The sequence below is a fragment of the Ochlerotatus camptorhynchus genome, unplaced genomic scaffold, assembly GCF_037179485.1.
Source record: "Ochlerotatus camptorhynchus isolate MF236.1 unplaced genomic scaffold, CSIRO-AGI_Acam_v1.1 ptg000077l, whole genome shotgun sequence".
In the NCBI taxonomy this organism is placed as follows: Eukaryota; Metazoa; Arthropoda; class Insecta; order Diptera; family Culicidae; genus Ochlerotatus; species Ochlerotatus camptorhynchus.
Window position 1 is genome coordinate 10,946,419 of NW_027040567.1, and position 26,041 is coordinate 10,972,459.

General features: G+C 40.0%; 1 protein-coding gene across 2 annotated transcripts in view; it reads right to left on the minus strand.

The window, feature by feature from the left end:
• Positions 1 to 930: 930 nt before the first annotated feature.
• The window catches only part of LOC135697764 (apolipoprotein D-like), a 69,976-nt gene continuing 44,865 nt past the window's right edge, over positions 931 to 26,041 (minus strand). The window contains exons 2-5 of one of the 2 annotated variants that reach the window (XM_065217574.1): positions 22,927 to 23,149; positions 22,697 to 22,848; positions 1,533 to 1,739; positions 931 to 1,229 (exon numbers count right to left, since the gene is read on the minus strand). In XM_065217574.1, coding sequence (XP_065073646.1) covers positions 1,113 to 1,229; positions 1,533 to 1,739; positions 22,697 to 22,848; positions 22,927 to 23,149 — 699 coding nt within the window. In that variant the 3' untranslated portion in view covers positions 931 to 1,112. Of the gene's footprint in view, positions 1,230 to 1,501; positions 1,740 to 22,696; positions 22,849 to 22,926; positions 23,150 to 26,041 lie in introns of both variants that reach the window. The other variant, XM_065217575.1, reaches the window with a different exon arrangement.

Here is a 26,041-nt window from a genome sequence, read left to right on the forward strand (position 1 = left end):
TTTTGAAGTTGCCTCCCTGGTACAGTACTACCGAAGTACATAGAATTTTGAATGTTGAGGCTTTAGAACAAATGTCCAACAAAATAATTAACAATTTCAGGCAAATATCGCAAATATATAATTCCCTTTATACATAGATAAGATTTAGTTTTAGTTTTTAGTTTTAAGATTTCAATTGTTATACTGACATGCAGGTTTGAAAAACCTGTTTAAAATACTGAATTGCCAAGGCAGGAACATTGTTAAAACACTTAGATATATATCATTACAATTAAGGCTGGTAAGTTACTGTAGTAACTGGGGCACCTAGGTTAAAATGAAATGTAATTTATTTTGAATTTGGAACAAATAAAGAATTAAAAAAAAAAGTTGAGGTTAGTAGTGGTAGTAAAATTACGTGTATTTTCCATTGATTATGATTTTACATTGTTCATACATTCCAATTGCTAGTCTGAAGGGCTCTTCAATTGAGGCTAGACAGCAGCGCTCTTTAATATCTTTTCAGGTTAAAGCAGAATTATGTGCAACCAAGTAGTGCTCGATTATGACGACTGGGTTTGGGAAGAACGCTAATTTCATGAAAACAGTGTTTAAATTATCACTTTTTCAATGCTTGACATTACCACCTTTTCAATAGTTTCTTATTGAAAATGAGCAATCGAAAGCATTGATGTTGATACGTAGAAATATTTCTGATCGATTGGTGATAAAATTATTGGTCCAGGGGCAATCCAACATCCAATAAAAAACATCTGCGGGGTGGGGGGCTAGATATTTCTGGAGGGGGCCTGGCCCCCATGGCACCCCCAGTAACTACGCCAATGATGGCGTTCCAAAAAATAAATAAACCAATAACCCCTAACTAATAAGTGTCATCTCAAATTATTGCACCAGCTCCACATCCCAATCAGTATACGGACGTTTATTGGAAAGCTCAAATCTCCTAACAGAATAAAATTGAGTAATTTTCATAGCATGTTATGTATAGTCTTTCAGTATTTCCGCCGGTTGACCTTTGACACTCGTTCGTCGTACCCCGCAAAACGCACACACACACATATCCAAACACGACACAAGGGTTACGATGAACGGGTTGTCAGGTTTCCTCTGTCTTACGGAAGCCACTCGGAATCCGGATGTTGGGGCATGGCGAGTTTTTCCGCTCGATGGCCACTGCTGGGGGTGCTCTGATCGTCACTGCTGCTGGAGTCGGCGTACTGATGGTAAATCTGCAAGACAAAAGCCAATAAGCCAATCTCGTGTTACACGAACTGGAAACCGGCGATGGATGGGGTTCAGGATGTTCGAAAACGATTCCGGACAGGGGCAAAGATTGGCGAAAAATGCAAAATGAGATGTTGTTGACCGATGGGGTATGGGTTGACAGAAGGGTGCAGTATGTAGTAGCAAAACAACCAATTACATGAAGCTTGAAGTAAAGCAAAAATGGGATAAAGCTTGCCAAACGATGAGGCACGCATCTTTCAAGCTTTCGGTGTACCGTTTTGGGAGGGTTAAAACAAATGTGCAACCTTTTTGCCGGTATTGACGGCATACTCGAACCCATCGCCGATCTTTTCGCCCGCCTTGCGGAACACGTTGGCAATGTTCTTCGTCGAGAAGGTGTTGGAGTCGATGTGGATGTTGAAGCCTGCTTCTCCCTCCTTCGGACATCCGTCTTGGTTGATGATGCTGAGGTCAAACGGGTCGACCGAGAAACCGGACAGGCGGTTGCGGATCTACGGGGAGATATTGAACGAAATTGAATTAGAATAGGTTCGTTGAACATTTTGGATCTGCTGGCTTCTGGTAAGTATAAACAATTTGAAAAGTTTCATAATCCTCCGAATATCTGCTCATCTCAAGTGTCAAAAGGTGAGCGCTTATTCACCATAAGGTGAACTATGTTTGTCCTGCAATATACGATCAAATTTATGCATATAATCACCGTTGTTCAAATGGGATAAACTTCCCTTTATAACACCTCCATTCAAAAAGTAGAACCCAAACAACATCACTTTCAAAAGCTAGACAAACCGCCGTAACTTGGTAAACAATCTACTCCAGCCAGAATATGCACAAAATACAGATAGGTACCACCACCATTGGCCATCTAATGGCACAGTGTACGAACTTTTGCGTGTGGTAAGTGGTGATAAAATATTCATGTTCCTCTCCCTGCTGATCCCCCTGCCAGCCCCCCCCCCCCACGGTCTGCCGTGGAACACGCGCTTTTGTGTACATTTCCAAACCCACCCTACAGCAAAAAGCGTGTCCTGGTTGCCTGTCTGCCTGCTTGTTTGGTAAAATTTACTGGCCCTTTTTCTGACGATATCACACCAAACCGACGACGGCGACAAAAAACAACGAATGCTTGCCATCGCCGTTCATTGTGGGTTCAGTTCACGGAAGATGCACTCCAGCCTCGACCACATCCAAGATCGCTAGAGCATAAATAGTCAAGAGGAGCTGAGCTGAAAACCGCCAGCTTTTTTTTGAGTTATTCACTAACTAAGGGTGGAAAAGCGCACGCCAGCTCGCTACTTGGGTTGTGCCCATATGAAAACAAACCACCGGCCGACGACGACGATGAACAGAAGAGATAGGACAGCCAAGCTTGGTTTTGAAAGAAAAAAAAAGTAAAAATGAGCAGCCAAAGGTGTTGACAGAAGTCACTTGAATGAATTTAAAATGCTTTAGTGCTGGTAACCCACTCCCACTCGCCCCGTTAACTTTTTACGGAGAGTAGATTTGTGTGTGTGCTGTCACTTGGCGTAATCGAGGAAAAGCTCGGCGTTGCGATGGCATCTGTACTGACGTGTAAAATCAACGATTTTGTTTTAATCCGTTGAGAGCATGCAAATTCAAAGTGAATATACATCTCCCCAAATAACAAGCATCAAGAATAGAAAATTCCTGGAGGTCAAGTCTTGATAGACTATAAGTATTTTGATCCAAATGAATGGAGCTTGGAGATTTTTAATCAATTTCAGTGAGAAAACTCAGGTGAATCAATACTACCAAGATGTATAACGGCTTACGATCATCCAAAATTCGGAGTTGGGCGCAATTCCGCTAATCCGCTAACAGTTAATTAGCTGAGCGGGCATTGTTGTGAGGGGTTAACGCTTTCGCTAATTTTTAAAACCGTTACCGCTTTTGTTAGCTTTCGCTAAATTTAAGTTCCGATAAATAGACCGGAATTCAGAAATCCTTAAAAAAAATCTTACAGCAGTGACGGGCATATCTGCGATACCTAAAGCACAAAAAACTAATAAAGCAATTATTTTGGCCACCCTGCTTGCTGCTGCGTCAGTTCCGTTACCAAATATACCGATTTAATGGTATTTATACCGATTTCCGAACTAGATACCGATATACAGATAAGGTTCCTCAGAATACCGATTTTTGAGGTTTTATACCGATCTATACCGATATATACTCTTCATAAAGGGATTCCGTTAAGCGGTTTCGGAGAAAATTATTGTGAGAGACTTGTATCACAGACAAACAGACATAACACGTAGAAAAAAAATTCTTCAAACGCGTCAGCTGTGTTGAATAAAAATAAAACAGATGGAAGTCAGTGATGTCGGTTCTACGAAATTTTAGAAAGATCTATAGAATTGATTTAATTCTGCAGAAATACGGATCCGTTGGAAAAATTCTCAGAAGCTAAGACTTTTTCTTAGGGATTTGTTTTGTTTGCTTAGCGTGCTTTTTCTTTTGCTGGAAACAAGTGTTTAAACAAGGTAATGCATCACTTATTAGTGCCCTTTCTACACGGTTAGAAAAAAGTACCCAAAATTAAGTTCTTTTCACTCATCTCGGCACTATAGCGCAGGAAAGCAAAAGTAGGTAAAGCGTGTCAAAGTAATTTTCATTTACTTGTGTGCAGTTCGTATGGAATTTTCCACTGGCTTTTTAACCAAAAGTAAGTTAGTTGTACCCAACAGTAGGTAAATATGATTATACTCAACGTTGGGTTCCCACACTTTACTACCCATATTGGGTGGTTTTGCTCCTCCGTTTTTGACAACATTAGAAGGAGAAAAGGAGACAAACTAGTCAAAAGTAAGTAAAAGTGAACTGGCCGTTGGGTACTTTTTTCTTACCGTGTACCACCGCTCGTCACTTCAATGTGTACACAGAAGAAAAAAAATATAATATGTATAAATCAATGATATTCATGGTGAAGTATTGAACATCAATAACTGGTAAAAATTGATAGAATATAACAGTCATCAACATGATTTGTTCTCGAATTCTGTGTACATCGTACAAATTAATATTAGGAACGGAATGACTAATGAGCAGCAGTTTTGATGTAATATTCAACAACTTTTTTTCTGTATTTGTCAGATGTGGTATGTGTCTCCAGTGGGATGCCTTCCCAAGTAACAATTTTGGTTTTATGAGGGTTCTGTAGACCATGATTTAGACTTGTAAAATGCTATAAAACCTCTATAAAGCTTGCAATGTTACTTGAGTTGCCACTTATCATTTTCAAGAGCTGACATCTACTAACTAGACGTGCAAAAGAACTGGCATCACTGATAAGTTCGAAATGTAGTGGCTTGCTCAATGCTTCAGTGGTGCCACCATGACAAATGCAAACACATTCCCAAGTTAAAGATTATTTGCGATGAATGTGATTGTGAGTATTATGTCTGTTTGTCTGTGCTTGTATCTTTTGAATATCCCAAATTCTTAAAAAAAAAATCATCTTTTAAAATGTCTTATGGATACTCTTTCGATTAATGTCCTCACCGTTTTTGGCTACCCTTCAATCGATAAACAGTCGATGGCTCTTTCTGGTAATTCCGGGGAATCGGGAAATACTTTTAAACATTATTTAACTTCCTGAATTTTCTTCCAACTTTCCCGTGGAATTTTCTTCCACTATACATCGTAAATTATTTTACGATTATACTCGGAAACTTATTTCGACTTCCCTTGGAAGCTTCTTCAGCCTCGAATGATTCTTCCATCTTCTCCCGCCAGTTTTTTCAACTTTCCCGGAACCTTAGGGATGCTTCCAAATTTTGATTGCGGATCCACATTAGCTGTAGGAACTTTTAAGAAGTTCTGAAACTTCAGAAAAGTCCAAACTTTTAAGTAAGCTTCGATAAATTAAAGAATGTTTTAAAAACTTCGATAATTTCAGGAAAGTCAAGCGAACTCCAGTGAACTTAAGGAAACTTCATAAATATTTTGGATACTTCACAAGTCCAAAGAACTCCTGGAAAATTTAATGGTTTTCAGGGCGGTTCCATTAGTTTCAGGAGAATTGAGAGAACTTTAGGAAGCTCCGAGAACATCAGGAAATTTTAAAGGAGTTTCGAGTAACTCAGGCAATTTCCGGAAACACTTCAGCAATGTTCCGAGGGGCTCATGCAAATTTAAGAAACGTATGGGATGATACATGAACATTAGGACATTGTGAGAACATTTTATGGGAAGTTCCGTGCTTATTAATGGCAGTGTCGATAAATTTTAAAAATTAGAAAAATCGGGAAGATCAGAGAACTTCAATGCTGATGTTACATTAAATTCAAGAAAATTGTGAAAATTGTAATTCAAGCGCTTAAGAAATTTCTTAATCTTCAAGAAAGTCTAGAGACCTTCAAAGTTGATTGGAGATATTCCGGTAGTCTCACTATAATCAGGGAATTTCCAAGTATTTCAAAGATGATCAGAGTACTCCCAAACAGCCCTATTAACTATAACGGCGCCGGTGGTGTAGTGGTAAGCGTGATTACCTCTCACCCCAGCAGGCCTGGGTTCAATCCCAGTCGGCGCCGCCGGGATATTCTGAGGCATATAACATCTCTGATCACGCCTTCCTTCGGCAGGGAAGTAAAGCCGTTGGTCCCCGGTTCATGAGTTGATGGGTCGATAGGTAGGGTCCAGGTGTGGGAGCTGCCTTCCTGGCACGTCGGTAGCATTGGTGCTCAGCACGGAAAACAAGATCGACGGAAAAAAACAAACCAAAGGAGAAAAAAAAGCCCTATTAACTTATGGAAAATTACAAGAACTATTAATATGAAATATGGAATATTCCTAAGTAAATTTCAGGAATGTTCCAAAAACTTCAGGTGCATTGCGGGGTCTTTAGGGACGTTTTATGGCAATTAGGAAGATTTTATGGATCATTAGAACATCCCTCAAGAGCTCTTTCTTCCGGAATCATGTCCTAGTTTCTTTCGACTGTTCCGTTACCGCTCTGGCTTCCGACTTCCTCCAGAATTTTTTTTCCTATCTACCTTAGGATGTTTCTGCCAGCGTCTCCAGGAAGTTTCTTCCGTTTTCTCCAGAAAGTTCAATTAAACTTCTCCCAGAAATTTCTTTCGTCTAGTTCTGGAATGTTGTCCAGTTGGTATTTTCTACTTCTATTGGAAGGTTTTTCCGAGCTTCTTCTGGCCTCCCCTGGAAATGGCTACTTCTGGAATTTTTTTCTGCCTTCCTACGAATGTGAAATCTGATTTTTTTTCTGAAAGTTTCTTTAAATTTTTGCCAGAATTTTCTCAATTTAAGTCTTGGAAATTCCGCGGATGTTTTTCCGACTTCTCTCAGAACTTTCCTCAAATTTTCTCCAGGAGCTTCTTTCTTCTTTCTATGGATGTTGTTTTCAGCTTCCTCCAGAAGCTAATTCAAACATTCACCGGAGTTTTCTTCCGGAATTTTCCGATCATAGTCCATAAGTTAAAATTTTGGCTTTCAAAAACGACAAAAATATAAAATTAATTAAAATAATAAATACAGATAAAAACCGATTTTCTAAAACCTTTGATACCGATAAGTTTTAAAACATTCTGGCAACGCTGATTGAGAAAGATAGACGGTTGTTGTCAGGCCTTTCTGACGTTCAATCGTGTTTTCTTCTATCTAGCACACGGTGAGGCATGAATTCAATGTTATCCCACTGATCAGTTTCTCTCTTGCTCGCAATTCTTCGATCTAGACGGTGCACCAGTAGTGTGCGCCAATTAAACGTCAAAAGCTCTACTCCAGTTCAGTGTTCTTTTGTTTTGTTTGAGTTATTGATTTCAAGTTCTGATCAATTAAAGTGATTTTGTTTTCGATAGTGGCCCTTATTTCCGATGTCACTTCACGGTGAAGTGACAACTTGTCACTTAGACCCTGGACAGACTATGGCTTATATCATGTCATATAGGCTGTCTTGCAATGAGCACTTATACATAGGACTTCCAGTGAAAACTAGAAGTATGAGTGCTCATTGCAAGATAGCTTATATTACATGATATAAGCCATAGTCTGTCCAGGGTATTACGGTGAAGTGATGTGAAGCCGCATCTCAGTAGTAAGGGCTGAACCGAGGGGGGCGACACATCTAAATCTTAAGTTTAGATGGTCAACAAATCTCACACTAGCGAATCAATCTTCGAACAATCTTCTTTCATTTGTCGCATCTACTTGCATCGCTCATCAATTTTTTGCAGGAAATCTTCAGAATCGTCATCAATCTTCTTTCTATCTACTCAGCGTGCGTGCAGCTAGCCACAGCAACACACAATCTTTTTTTTGCATCGTAGATAGAGTCGTCCCCCTCGGGCTGAACACAATGACAGCGGCATAGCGACATAGCGGCACAGCGGCAAACGTGCAATGAACTAAAATCGTGCTAACTGCTGTACCGCTGACGCGTTGCGGCATTCCTACCCACAATGCATGCCCTCAAAATCTATTTATTTTTCTTTTTCCACTGCATGCTGTACGTAAACAAACCATACGTGGATTATTTTTATTGCAGTTTTGAGTTATTTGTTATTTGAATAATCTCTTAAAGATCAGTTGACAGTCTTCTGAATAATTAACCAATCTCAAATCTTTTAAAAATATCTAAGAGGCTTTGAAATTCTCCGAAGTTTGTCTCTCAATTTGCATTAACTTAAAAAAAAATGTGGGAGCATTTTGAAGAAGTACCTTGAACCGTGGGGAAATATCGAGAGCTTCGGAGAAGAGTTATGAATATCAGGAAAACTGCGGGAGCTTAAGGAAAGCTCCGTGAATCTCATGGAAGGCCAGACAACTCTTGTTTATTGAAAAGTTAAAAGAACTTCTGGAGGAGTAGAGTAAAGATATCTTTAGAAAAGTCCCGACAAGCGGGAAGGTTTAAAAATCTTCAAGAGAATATTGCAATTTTGCACATTTCAGGAAAATGTAGAAAACTACTTCGAAGATCTAGACTAGTTTTTAGAAGAACTTCAAAGTAGTTCTGACAAGAACTTAGTTCTGAGGAGAACTTCAGAGTAGTTCTGAGGAGATTTTCAAAGCAATTGAAGCTCTCTTCAGAGTAGTTCTGAGGAGAAGTTCAATGTAGTTCTGAGGAGAACTTCAGAATAATTCTGAGGAGAAGTTCAAAGTAGTTCTGACGAGAGCTTCAAAGTAGTTCTGAGGAGAACTTCAGAGAAATTCGGAGAAGAATTTCAGAGTAGTTCTGATGAGAACCGAGAAAGAGTATTTCTGTGGAGATTTTCAGAGTAGTTCTGAGGAGACCTTCACAGTAGTTCTGAGGAGAACTTTAAAGTAGTTCTGAAGAGAATTTCGGGGAAGATCAGAGAACTCCAGAGAAGTTCCATTGGCCTCAGGAAAATTTCGGATAATTTATGAAACTCCTCTGAGTACTTAATATGGTCACAAATGTTCTTATTTTTTAATTATCATGTAATTTGATGTGTCGCATGTGGGTGTTGATTCAAGCAGAATCTGACCAGTTACCCGGGGGTACCCGAAATATGTCCGGATGCATGCTTCTGATTACATACTACAAACTTGGATGATTATTTGGTTCTGGTTAACTCAAAATTACAAAAAATCTAACTAAAATTGTTGAGCACTTCTAAGGGTGCCGCTCAACCGCACCGCGTTTTTCCAAAATGTTGAAAAAAAAAGTGTTTTAGTACAATGCCGCTTTTGCCACAACGCGCTCATTGTGGGTTGTCAAACGGATTTCAGTATTGGAAAATTTTCGATTGCCGCTATGCCGTTATCATTGTGTTCAGCCCTGTATCTTTCACGCAGTAGATACCATCAAATGTCTGCAGTGTCGTTGCGTTCTCTGCTTACCAAAACAAAGTCTAATAAAGTGCCAGACCACTAGTTTATTCTACATGAAATCACACATCTAACGAATCCATCCCCGTTGCATCAATAAATTTGATGAATGTATCAAATTATGTTCATCTCGTGGTCGTGGAAAACATGCCATCAGCGTATCTTACAATATGTCGAAACTGACCTCAGCCTTGGTCTCTCCTGCTAAATGGATGTGCCAACCTACACTCGGATGAATTACAGAAAGGTTCGTTTCTGCAAAGGGAGTGCTCCAATCGGCCTTGGACAGCAAAACTGTCGATCTATTCGTGTGCAATCAAGGAGTAGGTCACTCAGCACAGTATGGCAAAAACACAGTAGGGCACACCATGGCTCACTCATTGGCACTGTTTGGCACCCATGGTACATATTTTTTGTGATCTCTAAAGTAACTGGCATCACCGCATTATTTCTGCGCATGCGCAGTGATCATGTGTCAAAATTTGATTGTTGATACAAACACTTTTCGGTATCTTCAACAAATAATTGCGCCGGAGCCTCCAACTCACCCTTACTGCTATGATCCGCAACCGGAGCAAAAGTGAGTGAGTTACACTCCTACGAGCTTACATACATACATACATACATCCATACACATATACACACATACAGACACATTTTCCGATCCCGTTGAGATAAGTCTATTGGTATTAGCATTGGGCGATCTTGAGGCAAGAATCGATCTTAGTGAATCGATTATTTTTTTTTGAAAATGATCGATTCACCGATTTAATTAATCATTTTGAATCGATCTTATTGAATCGATCTTTTGAATCGATTCATTTTTCAAAATTTCACAAAAATGTGTTGAATATAACGGATCATAGGAAAGTTGGTGCAGATTAACGACGACGACCGGGTGGATTTAATATGAATCTTTGAAAGCCAGCGCAAGAGCGCAGAAACTGCCACGGAATTGTGAAGTTTTGTATTGACTTCCAGATGTTTCACGAATATTCAAGCAAAAATATTCACTTACGTTGTCTGTTGTAGGGCTCCAGACATAAATAGGCTATCCGGCACACCAACGGAACCACTAACCGGCCGAATCGCCAGGAAGTACATAACGCTCAACCTGGACTAGTTCAGGATTGATTAAAATAGGATCACTGCTACTCCGCCACTAGACATGTTAACCTCAGTCCCCGAATTAAAATAATTTAAAATGAATCCAAAAATATACTTATTAAATAACAATAAATCATTTTTTAAATAAATTTAGGCTGTGTTCCATTTGGCGAATTTTCACTTAAATTTGACAGATGGCAGCCTTACTGACTTATTCGACATTAGACATGCTCATCCGCATCTTCACCATCGACATCATCCAATATCCAATAGCAGGGGACGATTTTGGGAAAATTGAACTGTGACGAATTGATTTCCTGCGTCATCCATTCCGTCTCCAGTAGCTCCTGGATGGTGATCCGAGTTTTGGGATTCTTGTCCACGTATTTCTTAAACGTCCACGAATGGGTTCTCGTAGAACAACAACACATACAGTGTCACACAGAGAGCGCACATTTCCAGTTCAGGGCAGGAGTAGCGGTTGCCTACCATCACTTCCGGACTGCAGTACTCGGTCCTGCTGTAGAAGGTAGAAACAAGTAAAGCCATACAGTAAAAGTATGGACGTCTGTCAAAAGTTGTTCCAATCGAACCATTAAAATGCACCGCTTTGCTCGATTGGGACAGCTTTTTTTCAGTTTTGTGGTGACAGTCTTCCATACTTTTACTGTAAGGCTTTAGAAAAAAGTTGTAAGCTGTACGAACGTCGCCGATCCGAAGTCAATCAGTTTGATATGGAAATAGTGTTTGATGATAACGTTCTTGTCTTTGATGTCGCGGTGCAGAATGTTCAATGAGTGCAGTTCCGATGTTCCTCACCAGAGTGTAATATTTTTGCTGTACTCTCCGTGGATCAAATCTTCATCGCACTGCGACAAACGGGAGACGAAACTGGGGTGATCCGAGTGCCGTATTCTTGATAGGCTGCCCATTCTATTGATATGGCGTTGACGTGACCATTGTCTTAGACAGCTTTGATATACAAAAAAAAAACATTTGAATTGTCAAAACACCGGGTTGCCGAACATACACTTTAGGCACACTGAGAAAAATGTTGGCGCAAAATAAGTGTGTAGAGTGACCACCCCTTGAAGTTTGTACATTGTGTCCAATATCAGAAAAATTTGAATTTTTGATAAGCTAAACATAAGTTTGAAAATATTAAAAACGAACTTTTCAATATTTTTTTAAATTTTTGACGAACATTTGTCATTATTTTTTCAATTTGTATTTGTCTGAAAAGGAAATCCAGTTTCCTACTACGTTTTCTCAGACGTTATTTCGATTATTTTCGTGCTATGATTGATTAAAGCATATCTAATAAGGAATTTTCAAAAATTAGGCGTGATTCAAAATCGTTGAATTCCAGCACAAACTTGATTCATTGCCCCTAGAGAACAATTATGTGAAGCTTTATGGAATTCGGAGAGGGGAAAAATTGATTCGTCATCGCTGATTCTGCCAGTCTTCTTGATATGATGTATTTGAAATCGAGAAAACTTGATTCATTTGGTTACTTCGAGGGTTAATCCAACATTTCCGTAGCAGAACGCGGTAACAATACTGACACGGACACCACAATTAAATTATCCCCCACTGCAGCGTTGCAGCCGCTGATATCAATCCTGAGTCCACATCAAAGCCGCATCACTTCGTCCGGACCCGGTGAGCGCATATTCAAATTACAAACGCTCACACCTTGCAGAACCATGGAGGAAAAAAGTCCCAGCCCCGCATCGGATTATTATCCTAATGCAGCAGCATATTGTCATCGTGCCAACCAGCTACCACACGCTACTGACGGGTGAGAAAAGCCCCCAGCACTGGACGTAATATCGCTGAATTGCACTTTAGCACCTTCGCCCTTGATGGTAGTAAAGGGTCGTCCACAAATTATGTAAGGTGTTTTGAGTGATTATTAAACCCCACCTGCCTTCCTTGTGAGATACTGTAAGATCTTAAGTTACTCTCCTCCATCCTAAAATCTTCGAAAGATTTCAAATTTGTAAAATCGTTGAATATTGAGTTGGGAACATTTTGATAAGAAATATATCACTGTTTAATAATATTAATATTATGCAGGTTATGTTCGTTTTGTTTAAGGTTTTTTGGCGTAAAGCGGTAAAGATCAAATTATTTTCTTCTAACCATTACATCTTATGTAAGAAAATGTCAATCCCTCCCTCCCTCTATCTAGCTTTTTACGCTCGAGCACCATAACATTTGAATCACCCTTTTCTGACATATCAAGACCAACCAACAATTGAAAAGGCCTCAACTTCATTTAGTAAACAAACCTTCTAAGGCCATTTTGTCGTGAACCAAAACCTACATTCGTAAACCTAAATCACAAACGGGTAGAGGAGAATTGCCCTTACCTGTTCATTTTGTTGGTTTGCGTTGACGGACTTCGGTTCGCAACAAAATGGCTATACAAGGTTTGTTTGCAAAATGGAGTTGTGGCCAGGGCTGGCAATGTCATTTTCAATGAAAGAGCTCACGCGCAGAGATGCTTCGGATGAGAAATCGATGATAGAGATTTACTTCAAAATCTCATCGAATTTTTTGTCATGACAGAACGTGACAGTGTTAAGATCATCGTAATTGCAAGCTCATTTATTGCTATTAAAGATACTTGTACCAAGGAAATCTTAATAATGTATTAAATTAAACTCATCTAAATCAGTTATAAATGTTGATGTCAAAACCGCATAAGAATTATTCTCATGAGTGCTTGATCATTGGAAAATGACAAGAAAGCTAATGATAGGTTCTTTCGTCTCGTGATAGTGAGAGGACCTATTTTCTCATTGTCAACTGGCGGCCGTGATATTTACCAGCTCTGGTTGTGGCCTTATCAATTGTTGGTCTTGATATGACGATTACCATTAAGCTGGGTTTAGACTAGGCAAATCAAATGATCAACTCAGTTGAATTCAATTGGCTTGAAAAGTTGAGCCTGGTTCAACTTTGTTCAAATTCAAGTGAGTTGATCAAGTCAGTTGAATGGCATGGTTTACATGTTCAATTCGTGTTCGCGTACAATTGAATTCAACTGACCTGATCAATTGACTTGCCCTGTCTAAACCCAGCTTTAGGGCAAACACCAAGATGGCCATGATTGAAGAAAATTGTCTGCACTTTGACAGCTCAAGAAAAACCAAATCTGATTGCAATTGACTCAGTCTGTCATACGGCACTACGAATCAAAGTGATATATGATTGATTTTCAAGTGATTTGAGTGAACAACGATGTACAATACAATCCAAAATGAAGTGATATGCTGTTGATCTCATCGTGCTTCGATATGATCTCTTCCAAGGGATTTGCACATCGAATTTAAATGTTTGGCAAGTAGTGCAAATTCAACAGCTAATCACTTTACATGAACATGATGTTTTTCTACCATGTAGTATAAGGCCGATGCCATAGTGAGAGCGAAGAAAAGCGAAGAGGCGAGCAAAGCGTTGAAACGTATGTAAGGAATAATATCAATAATGGGAAGCATGCTATATTTTTCTGTTTTATTTGTATGAGAGCCTCCTCTTACAGAGAGGGGAGGGGTCTCGAACCATCATAAGAACCTTTCCCGGTCCCAAAAACCCCTGCATACAAATTTTCACGCCGATCGGTTCAGTAGTTTCTGAGTCTATAAGGGTCAGACAGACAGACAGAAATTCATTTTCATATAGGGGAAATGGCTCTAATGTTGGCCTATTGGGCCCATCGTTAAAAATCTGCTATTTATTAAATTTATCTAGATGAACGTGTCATTGGGACCGTACTAATCAATATTTTTGGTTGCTATTGAAAATATAGTCGATTGCTGAATTTATGTATGGGCCCAAATTAGGGGCATTTAGGACATTGCATTCATTCCCCCTTGATAGATTATGGAATCGGCCTAATATGGTCTGGTTGTTCAGAATCGAATCCGCTCGAACATTCACTTCGTCTATAATCGAACGGATCTCGGTAACTGAAGAATGTGCATTCTTATTTCGCAGCAACGCTTCAACTTCGTTCCGCTGAATGGTGCTTCCCTTAGCAATCTGGGGTGCTGTTGTGTAACGTATGGTGGTGGCGCACTTCCTCCATCCTGAACCGCGAGTGTTCGCTTCTGGCTGATCGTGAGCCGCCATTTGTGCTTCCCAAATCTGTTTCATCTCCCGAGCGTTGTAATCTTCGAACCAATTCTCCAAATCTTCTTCCTGCAATTCGGTATTTTCCTTAGGATATTCTTCCTTTGGCCGTTCGAGTTTCTTCTAGCTGTCCTGATATTAAGGGCTCAGATTGGCCTTGTTAATCCGGTGGGACTTTTTCCCTGGTCTGTCCCCGGCATGTAGCGACGTGGTAGTAATGTTGATTTTTCTCCTGTCACCTTTGAAAACCAAATTCAATAAATCATAGCCTTCTACAGCTGTGACTTAAAAATGGTGAGCGTCCAATGTCAAAGATGAATCACCCCTCGGCAAAAATTATGGTGAGCGTAAGTACCTGGATAGTTAGAAACTGTAAGGCATGTGGAGACCGCCCTCCCCATAATCCTTTACATAATTTGTGGCTGATTCCTAAGAAGGCCACCACGTTTCACAACTAGGTAGGAGGCATCAAGCGCGTAAATTTCATTCCATCATCATGGGAGCAACGAAATGCATTAACCGCTGACCCGGATGAGTACCGTAATCCGGGGGCAAATTGATCCCCGGGGCAGAAATTTGTTGATAAAAAAAGACATGAGAAATTTCGCTAGTAGCAAATTGGCGTTCAGCATCAAATACGGTGTATGCGGTACAAAATCTGATGGAAGGTGTGAAACGTAAAGCCTTACAGTTCACATTTGTAAAATCGGAAATCAAAAAGAAATAAAGCATGATCATTTATACAATAACATAATCAGTGTGCACTTTATCATGTTTGACCAATTTTTGACCGTTCCACCCTTTAGTTTACAGCATATTTGAACCTTGTACGATGATGTTTATTTCCCATTCAAAATCATGCGCGGAATCCAAACATATAGTCAGAAAAAATCTTATTAGGATAATTTTCTAGATACAGCTAAAATATTAAATTTTACTTAAAAATGTTGTTTTTACTAGGGGAAAAGCTGGCTTCGGCAATACCTTAACCTATTATCGTCAGGGGGGTAAACAACGTCCTTGAGAGCTCAATTTTGGCATGTGGATACATTGTGTTTCAGAGCAACTATTGGCCAAATTTGAGTGCTATAGGACTTTGTTTACCCCTCTGACGATAATAGGTTAAGGTATTGCCGAAGCCAACTTTTCCCCTACAAATATATCCAACTGTAATGAAGTTATATCAATTATTTTAACGCCAGATTAAAGATGAGAAAATTCGACCTTCCACTATCCAATAAGCCTCCTCCATCAGAACGGGAGCCGCTTCCAGTGGTTTCATTGTATGGCAGTATCGCCAACGGGGGGCAGAGAGTTTCCATTGCAGCAATGGAGGCAAAACGTGGTCAGCACTAACACACTCATCACGAAACGGTTGCTTTCCAAAGTCGACGACGCATCGACCGAAAGAACTGCTGATGAAGAACAATGAGGAGGACCACACAATGGTAGCTTCCGAGCAAACAGACAATCGATAGTGGCCTACTTCTGTCGACAGCCGAGTGGACAATGTGCAATATTATAGTATAGATATAATTATTCAAATATTGATATAACAATTACAATTTCAAGATAGAGGAAGAATTTCAAAATGGTGGATGCATAATGACAATTAATTAAAATAATGGTGGATCCAAGGAGGCATATGAATGTCAAAATAGTGGTTTCAAGCAAGGTTGCAAATGCTCATTTCAACCAAAACAATGTTTTTCGGAATAAAAAAACCAAAAGATGGTATGATGACATGTTTTACTTGTAACTTACAAGAAGAGGTTACACAGTGTATGCGTTTGTAACATAAAACCTATAAATTTTGCTTTCTATCGCAAATCGCTGATTGTGACTCTCATGAAGTGAAATAAACAGGTTTAATATGTCAAACACATTCTTTGCAACCTCTTCTTGTATCTTACCTATTCAAAATATGATCATAGCATCTAATTATTTCATAATTAAAAAAAAAACACCGTTTTAGCTGAAATGAGTATTTGCAACCTTGGTTTCAAGATGTTGTGTCTCCTATGAAAAAGTCGATCATCCTAAGTGTAATATTGTTGTATAGTTTTTATAATTCCACTATTGAAATGACAATTTCAAATTTGAAGATGTCGGTTTATTTTCACATTGGTGATCCAAGATGATGGTTTATTTTCAAAATGGTAGATCTTTGATGTATCAAAATACCTCCATCAAAAAGGCTGTAATTTTCCCAAAATATCCTCAAATACTTTGGAAGCAACTTGTGGAAATTGAGGAATCTTTTCATTTAAAAATTATTTCATTAAGCAATGGTAAAGGTGGGTGATTCCTAAATAGTTCAATGTATCTAAGTATATTTAAAAATTTGATCTAATCAAATTTTGGATCTATGCGCTTTCACTGTAGCATGATTTCTAATCAATGCTTATTTTTTGACGTAGGACTACGTCTGAGATTTCAAAATGGGGGTACACTTTTTGAAAACCGAAAATGGAACACGTAACGAAATTAGGAAAGATTTTGAACGTTAGTAACTCAGCTGCCCCTAGACCAATTTCAATTATTTTATCACCAGTCAATCAGAAATATTTCTACGCATCGATAGCAATGCTATCGAAAAAGTGGTAAATGTAAAGCATTGTCCAAAAGCATCGATATAACTAACAAATCCACCAATTACGTACATGCATATTAGAGTGATGCAAATTTTGAAATTTTCGCTCCACAATACTTAAACAATTCCAAATCGGATCCTTACTAACCTCTCAAAATTTGAACCCATTTGGTGAGAAACTGAGATGGCACAAACCATTTGAAGTTTGTATGGGAATTACTATGGTAAAACCAAGATTTTTGTTCATGTCTATCTAATAATTCACCATATTGGTCTGCTTCAAAAACTTTGCTGAAGAACACATTTTGATTAAATGCAAGAATCGAAAGTTATCAATGGTTCAATGCACTGATGTCTTATGATCATGCTCAATCAACTGCTCAACAGGCAACATTGGTGTTTCTGGGGCGTTCAATAGGACACAAAAATCATGGCTACTATGTCACACTGCAAAATACAGTGTTGCCTACATAGGTTTACCAATCTCTTAAATAATTAATAACTTTTTCCTGTCTAGTTTTACATAGAAACGATCTTGAGCAAAGTTATAGTTGAGAACATTTTCTATAAGAATGGCTATCGAACTGTTTCGCAGCTCAATATGGAAAAAGACTAGAAGGCAATGAACAAAAAGTTGAGATTTCCCATAGTAATTTACATGTAAACTTAAAATGGCTTGTGCGAAGTCTGTTTCTAACCAAATGAGTTGTAACTTTGGGAGGCTAATCAGGACCCGATTTGAAACCATTTAAGCACTGTGGAGCGAAAAAGTCAAATTTTGCATCAGTCTAATGCCTATGCTGCTTCCCCATCACAGTCATCAGAGACTCTTGAGTAGACGAAACAAGTCGAAGTGACATTCACCTCCGATCTTCGAGCGTGTGCGAATAGGGAGGATGCAATTGCGTAAAATTTTGAACACTCATCGCCATATTCAGAACGACACGCCCCCAACACAAAATTTTCTCCAGATTTGTAATCTTGTAACCAAACTTCTAAGCAGGAGTGGAAGTGATTTGATCGATTCTCTTCATCGACTTTCTGTTTCGTAAATAACTCGACGGCAAACACATTTATTGATACATTTGTTGTTCTGGATGATAGAAGAGCATAGCAGAAACAGTGCGAAATACGTTAGTGAAGCCATGGTCATCAAAAGCGGAAATCGATTAAGAGAATTGACTTTCATCACTCTGCTTGTAAACTCCTTAATTCAGTCGTCGTCATAGCAATGAAAACTAGCATCGCACCGCTTTTAGTTCTTGAGTTGCTGGTTGGAATTCTGCTTTTCGACATTTTCGAAGGACAATGCCTAAAGTTCAATTATTCGATTAACGATTAATCGTAAAGATTTTTCCAGCAATTCGATTATATATTTATCGAATTTTCAATAATTCGAGCGCGTAACGGACATCCTTTCTTATTTCTACTCGTTTGAAACAGGATCAAGTCTTTTTGCTAAAAGCTAAGATTTACCAACTTGTTGAGAGAAGGAGTTTAACGAGAAAAACTAAAAGGGGGAGGAGCTTTAGCTGGGTGGACACTGATATTCTGCGGCCTTCCAGCCTGTCGCAGAAACCAGTTCAACCCCTGTCCAGCAGCAGACGGGCCGAGACTCTTGCGAGTGCCCAATCATTGAACCGAAGAATATGGGATTGTCCTGTCCGATTTGCTGATCCAGCTGCCTACACGTCATCATCATCTTTCAAAGGCTTTAAGCCTGAACTAGCATCGGCCCTTTTCAGGGTCACCAAGATTTTCCAAAAGAGTTCAATTTCTGAACATGTCCCAACTAAAATTCATATCAGGGCAATCATAGTCATACTAAAGAGTATAAACAGAGATAACTCCGCTCAAGTTCCTATTCCTACACAAAACACAAGCTCCTGCTGCAGCTAACAAATACCATTTATTATATAAGACCACGTAAGACCACGTACACACCATTGCGTACAACCTCATAGGGCTTGTAGTTTTTGCAATTAGCTTACCCAGACACACACTTATTATTTCTCAAATACGCGCATATCCAACCTGATTTAGGAATTCTCTCAACTTAGCATTATTTTGACTATTTATTTTCAAGCGCTTTCATCAAGGAGTTCTTGCGATAGCGCATAGAAGACATTGGCAAATAATTATTACAATTATCTTTCAATTATCAATTATTTTCGTAGAATATTTCGAATTGACATACCAAAAGATATCTTACGATATTCATCAATTATTGCGAACGAAAAACGTCACGCGCGAGCTTGATCATGCTCTCGGTGCTGATGGTTTTTCTTGCTAATTCATTCATTGTTCGCCCTTGTCTTGTGACTTTTTTCGCTTCTCTGTATTGTGCGAGCGTTCCAGATCTCATTCTTCTTGCACCTGGAAACTGATTACGCACATATGCATGCTAAGCCAGTTGATTGCTTACGTAGTTTTCGTTTTTGCGGTGTAGCTACACCGGTGCTGCACTGCCGTACACCGAAATAATTTAGGGTGTAGATATAGGATGCACCTTTGTTTACAAACAAATGATGTTGAGCTGTCAAAGACTCGCGCTTATTTCTGCTTACACTACACCGGTGCTACACCGCAAAAACGAAAACGACATTAGGAAAACGAAATCTAATGCTTAGGGTTGCGTTACAAAAAAAAAAAAAAAAAACGGTTTTTCGTGAAATAATACTTTTTGCAGGTATATTGTCATTTACCTTGACCTTTCATCAAGGGGTGGCAGTTATTTTGCGCCAACATTTTTCTCAGTGTGCCTCATAGCGAATTCGTTTATTATTCTGTTCCAACCTGGATTGGGTATCAAGATTGGGTCTGCTTGCTTTCTGATAAACCTCAGTTTGATCATTTGTTTTTAAAACCTAGCTCAGGTTGCGGTTCGCACTGACAAAAAGCTCGGTTTCGCACTAGTTTCAACCCCGATAATGAACGAATTCGCTATCAGTGTGCCGCAGCTGTGCCGGCAGTGCCAAGAAGTCATTGCACTGACTTTTTTTTTGCTTGCGAATAATGCCTTGTTGTATGCCGGTATTTTAACAGCTCTTGTTTTGGTTTTGTTTTTTTCTATGTTTACAAAAACGACACGGACTCCAGTTGGGACTACACATTGGATGCAGCCGTCTCCAAGGATGCCTGCGACTGACGAGCTCCGCTGCTACACGATCCTACCATCTTCGGTGGAAGGCCGACCCCTTACAACAAACGTCAATCATTAGTCAACCAGCCCTTCTGGGAGCCTGTGGAGGAAACGTGGAGTATCATCTGTCGGAAAACTGGAAACCAACACCGACCGGAACACACGTCGGACTGATGAAGGAGACACTGCTGACCCGAAACGGACCAGCCAATTTCATTCAACCGGCACAGCAACAGGGCGCAGTGATGATGGTCTACGGACTCGATAACAACACAGCCAACACCGATAAACAGTTCAATCTGTTCTGCCTGTACGGAAATGTTGTCAGGATAAAGTTCCTGAAGACCAAAGAGGGTACCGCCATGGTCCAGATGGGAGACGCCATCGCAGTCGAACCAGTCGAACGCAGCAACCAGCCAACCAGCACTTGAGCAACATTGAATGAATGGAATTGATGGTAGCAAAATTCAGATTGCATTTGTCAAGCAGAACTACTTGTCAGAATCCACCAGCCGCTACACACCCCGTCGGACAATTCAATCAGCTTCAAGGACTATAGGCCAGCAAAAATCGCATTCTCCACTTCTTCAATACCCCACCCGTATGCCGTCCGAGGATCTGCTGCAGACTGCATTCACCACCAAGGGCTGCAACCCGTCGCAAGTGCGAATATTGCCGCTGAAATCGGAAAGTTCCTCCTCCGGATTGGTCGAGTTCCCAAGCGTAGCCCTGGCGGTGATCGCCATCATGAAGTGCAACGATCACAAACGCACAAAATTCCCGTTCATTATGAAGCTGTGCTTCTCCTCCTCCAAGACTATGAACGGTGCGTGGAGCAACGAGAACATCGAAAACACGTAAGCTTGGAAAGAGCGGAAGCTTCTTTTCTGAGAAAAGAAAGGATTTTTCTTTTTCTGTGTAGTTAATGTAATGAAACGTAATTATAATTACTTATTGTGTAGTTGGAAGTGCAAAAAGGCACGAGAGTAAACATAATTTGTTGAACTATTTGAGATTTTGCCAAGACGGTCCTGCAAAATTATCTATTGCACGATGGAATGGTTGGTGTAGTAGTCACCGCCATGGATGTACTCGAGCAGTTCGAATGGTCGGATGGTATAGTTTTTGTTTGGTTGTTGACTTTCCGATTAAAACTCAAGTACCGCTTGTCGTGACCGGCCCGAGATTTCCAGCTTCGGCCACGGCTACACGAATTAGCGATGCAGCTCACACGGCTGCGGCTGCTTCCAATGCTGCTGCTGCTGTTGCTGTTCCTTTTGTTGGTATCCTATAAAATTCGTTAAAAAAGACGAACCAACCAGCAGCAGCAGCAGCTGCATTGGAAGCAGCCACAGCCGTGGGAGCTGCATCGCTAACTCGTGTAGCCATGGCCGGAAACCTCGGTCAGGTCAAGATACCGCTGTCAGCTGTTCTTCGTCTGGGAGGAAGTGTGGACGCGACTGCCGTCACGGGTGTAACGATTGTGAGAATCCATGGCAAGAGTTGGTGGAGATTCACGGTTGTGTTTTGAAAATAATTTGGTTATATTGTGGCAACTTCAAAAACAAATTTTGACACATGCACACTGCGCAGACGCAGAAAAAGTTCAATGTTGCCAGTAGCTTTAAAGATCAGAAAAATTGTAACCATGGGTGCCAAACAGTGACAATGACTGTGCCCAGGTGTGCTCAAGCTTGTTTTTATTTAGCACACTATGCGGAGTGGCCATCCCATTTCATATTAAATACTTGTGTAATTGGTGAGCAAATATAGTGACCACTATGATTGAGGTCCTAAAATTTAACTAAGAACATGGTTTTCAGAAAATTTAGTCAATAAATCAATCTTGTAAAAATTGTTAGAGATATCAATTTAAGTTCTTTAATTTTTCACGGAAGAGTTCATTCATTTAAATGTTGCGTTATTTTGTAAAAAAAATCTATGAAGTGTGTCATTCTAAACCGATTCGCTTTCACCATGCAACAGTGTATTTAAGAGAAATCTAGAAATTGGCATTTTTGCATAAAATCCTTTTATCAAAAGGATTCTAGCACATTTTTTTTTAGAAATGCACCGGGTAGGCTATTTGGTATTCTGGTAAATAAGCAAAACGTCCAATATGATAAGTAACCTTCCCAAGAAACATTGAAAGATTTACCAAGGTTTTAATGCGTTCTTCAAGATCAAATCATGGTCTACGAGACTATAATAAAACCACAATTGTTACTTGGGTTGTAGAACGGCAGAGTCCTCATAGTTATTAGTTTTAATATCATTACTTGATCAACGTCCTTTTTTGTAGAACATTATTATTTAACAATTTATGACCAATATGCTCCCGGTTTACAGTATATTCTTTTTCGTGCGACACCTGTTGATGGGCTGATGGCAGTGCATCACAGGACTGTGCTACGAGTTTCTATCTGGTTGAAAAGGATTGCACGACACAAGCAAAGCGTGTTGAAAACATGTTAGCCGTGCTTAGCGAGTTGTTGGGCGACGAAAAACGGAATGCATTGGATAACAGAACCAAAGAGGATTACTAGATTAAGGAGAAATTAATAGCAAATTGTTTCATAGTATTCTGAACGTTTAGATTAGGATCAACCATAATTTTCGACTACCCAACATACCTTATCAACGTAGATCTTGTCCAAATCGCGAGCTCTAGACAGGATGGTAGCACTTTGTCGGTGTCCAAATGGAATCTTCTGGCAGGAATAGACGCCCGCGAAGGTGTTGTAGTCGCTCATGAAGATGACAAATTTGGCAGAACCGGCGACACCTGGATAAAGAAAACAAAAATCACAAACAAACTCATTCATCAATTTTTCGAACTACACAAAAAAAAAACTAAACTTACTCAGCGGGAACCGGACGGTCATCCGCGCCGGGACATCCTTATCGGTCACGGTCAGCTTGCCGGTGTAGCTGTACTCGTGCTTGAGCGGGCCAACCGACAGTGGATTCCGCTGGGACACCTGCTCGATGTCGAACTCGCCCGGTTCGTCCGACTTGGTGATGTTGTAGATGACGCAACTGGAAGCGGTTCCGGTCTTTTGGATCACGTACCACACGCCGAGGAACTGCAACGGGGAAGAAAAACGTACTGCAATCAGTTCCGAGACGTTCGCTTCAAACGTAATTCTAAAGGTACTAAAATTCGCACGTGGCAAAAAGCAGCTCGTGAAATATTTCCCCTGTTTGTATCTCATTCTAGTGGGGGGGGGGGGGGGGGGCACCAGCAGCAGCAGCCCAGAAACAGTCAACCTAGATTGCAATGGACTTGTGGGACTGGTGCTGCTGCAGGTCGTAAAAGGGGACCATTTATATCAATTTGCTTCACCGGATCCCGCCAGCCCCGCAGTAGGTGTGCCAGGAGAGCAACACGTTTTTGGCCAAACCCACCGGCCACGACCGGTTGACTGCATTGTGTCGCCTTGCCTGGCGGATGGTAATGGCGAATGCAACATACCGATGGAAAGGTGTTTTCGTTTCGGTGACAGAAATTGCACCATATTTTTTGCTCTTTTGGGACGGAGAAAAAATGAACATTTTGTACGGTGAAGAATATGCACTGCCAGGAGCAGGAACCAGAAATAATGATTCCGGAGGCGATGGAGATGCAACCGAACAACGATACATAGTGGTGCAGTTTTGCGAGCGATGGAAAAATGCTTTTCCGGTTACGTGAGCGAATGTTAAGTCATTTGGGGATTCTTTTATAGGACCGGTATCGCATTTGGTGCCGGTGCTGTAATGCGATTTGCAGACATTTTACGACTTCATCTGCCGGTTTTTTGGAACTTACTGAGCATTTTAGATACTATGTAAGCTTACAAGAGTATTTTTTTAAAGTAATACAAACAATCTAGGAACTAGTTTTGGAACAATTATTGGCAAAAAGGATGGCATTGTATTTGTATAGAATTTACTATTAATTTAATGCTGCAAATGAGGGAAACATAATTTCCACAATTCCATAAGCTCTAACTTTGAAGGAAGCTTTTGTTAAAAAGTATATTTTTTAAAATTGATCTGCCAAATATGAAAGAAATAATACATTCCGAATATAGAACGATTTTCAAAGTTTGTATTTTTTTCCCATTCCAAGATTGCCCAGAACATTTTCCTAGACGAGGAATTAAAATCACTTTTGAGTGGAAAATTCAAAAGTCAGTGAGCTGGATAGTTTTTCCATGTCCAGGAATTTTGAGTTTTCATGAACATTGAGACAATTTCTGGAAGTTGAATGATTTTTTTTTCAATCTGAATCCTTAAAATTAATCATCATAAACAATTTTTAACGTTCGGTATGGTCAGAAGTAGTGTTTGCATTCCCGAGAACGATTTTCTGGGATTCCCGAATCCCGGGTATATAAATTTGGATTCCCGATTTTCCTGGGAAATTTATATAGGCCCTTATTACCGATGTATCACGGTGAAGTGACAACTTATCACTCACGGTGAAGTGATTCACATTTGATTTACACTGCAATCACTTCACCGTGAGTGACAACTGGTCACATCACTTCGTTTTCACCGTGAAGTGGCACTCGTAAAAAGGGCCATTAATTGTTAAATTGCTTTCAATTTGGCTGCATAATTTTAATTAATTGATGTTTTAATTTGATATCAGTTGAACATATCTACAGCAGAGATTTTTTCGAAAAAATGACTGTGAGTGCGATAAAACGAACTACTCCATATATCCGCTGACGTCATCAGACAGTATGATTGCACTCACACTTGACCATTGCGCCTGAAGGCATACCGTCATGATACGATGATGTTTATTCCTATCTGTCAAATGATTCCATCATTATTAGATGAGGAAAACGACTCAATTCATAAACTTGTTACCATTAATCAATTACAGTTGGTGAAATTAAACAATCTTTCTTAGTGGATTCAATACAGTTTAGTGTTTTGCTGCAGCTGAGGAGACACAAAAGCGGTAAACGAAATAGAAATGAATACATTTCTTGTTATTAATTTCAATTTTCACAAATCAGGGATCTCAAAGAGCGGACTGCTGCGTAATTTGCAGTCGAAGCACAACATATCTGGCAAGCATCAGCCGACGAGTAACCTGAACCGTCCTCTTCGAAAGCTACCATCGATGATGAATTTTGTGAAACGACTAGAACTGAATGAAGAAGTAGCACGTATGGCGGCCAAAGACGGATTCTCTGTAAATGACATAACCAACAGTGAATTCATACGCCAATCGATTACTGCCCAAGAAACGAAACTGCCAACAAGCAACACATCGGTTGTGAAGCTGGTTCGTGATTTCTATTGTAAAGCTAAAGCCTAGTATACAGATCGAAGCGAAGCGAAAATTGAAGCACGTGAAAAATTATGAAATTTCGCTAGCGAAAAAGGTTGTGAAAAAATGTTTGTGGAACATTTTCCAGTTTCCTTTTTTCGCAGTTTACAGTTCATGCGAAACGAAATCGATCAGTTTACACCTCCGGTGAAGTGAAAAACATGGTATTGGGCATCGAGTCCTTTTTCGAATTCTTCGAAACTGGACAAAGAATTTCACTCGGGAATCAAATGCCGTCACTAAACGAATCGGTGTTTGGATGGGTGGTATGTGGTGGTCTATCAAACCCAACTCACGGCCTACGTATCATTTGTAGCACGGTAGCTACTAAGGGTTTGGAAGCGCTAGTTGAACGGTTCTGGGCAAGTAAAAGAGGTCGATAGTTCCAAGATCCTTTCGCCTGAGGAGAAAAGGTGTGAGGAGATTTTCCAAGAGTCAGTGTACAGGGATTCCCAGTTTGCAGGTTGGGCGAGTCATGGGACATCGCATTCCGGCGTCTTCAAGGTACGGAGCGAAGATTAGCTAAGGAGGCTAGTCTACGCGAACAATACCACAAATTCATGGCGGAATACATCCAATTGGAACACATGAGAAAGGTTGAGGATACATCTGGTTCCGAAAAGCGCTGCTATTTACCGCATCATCC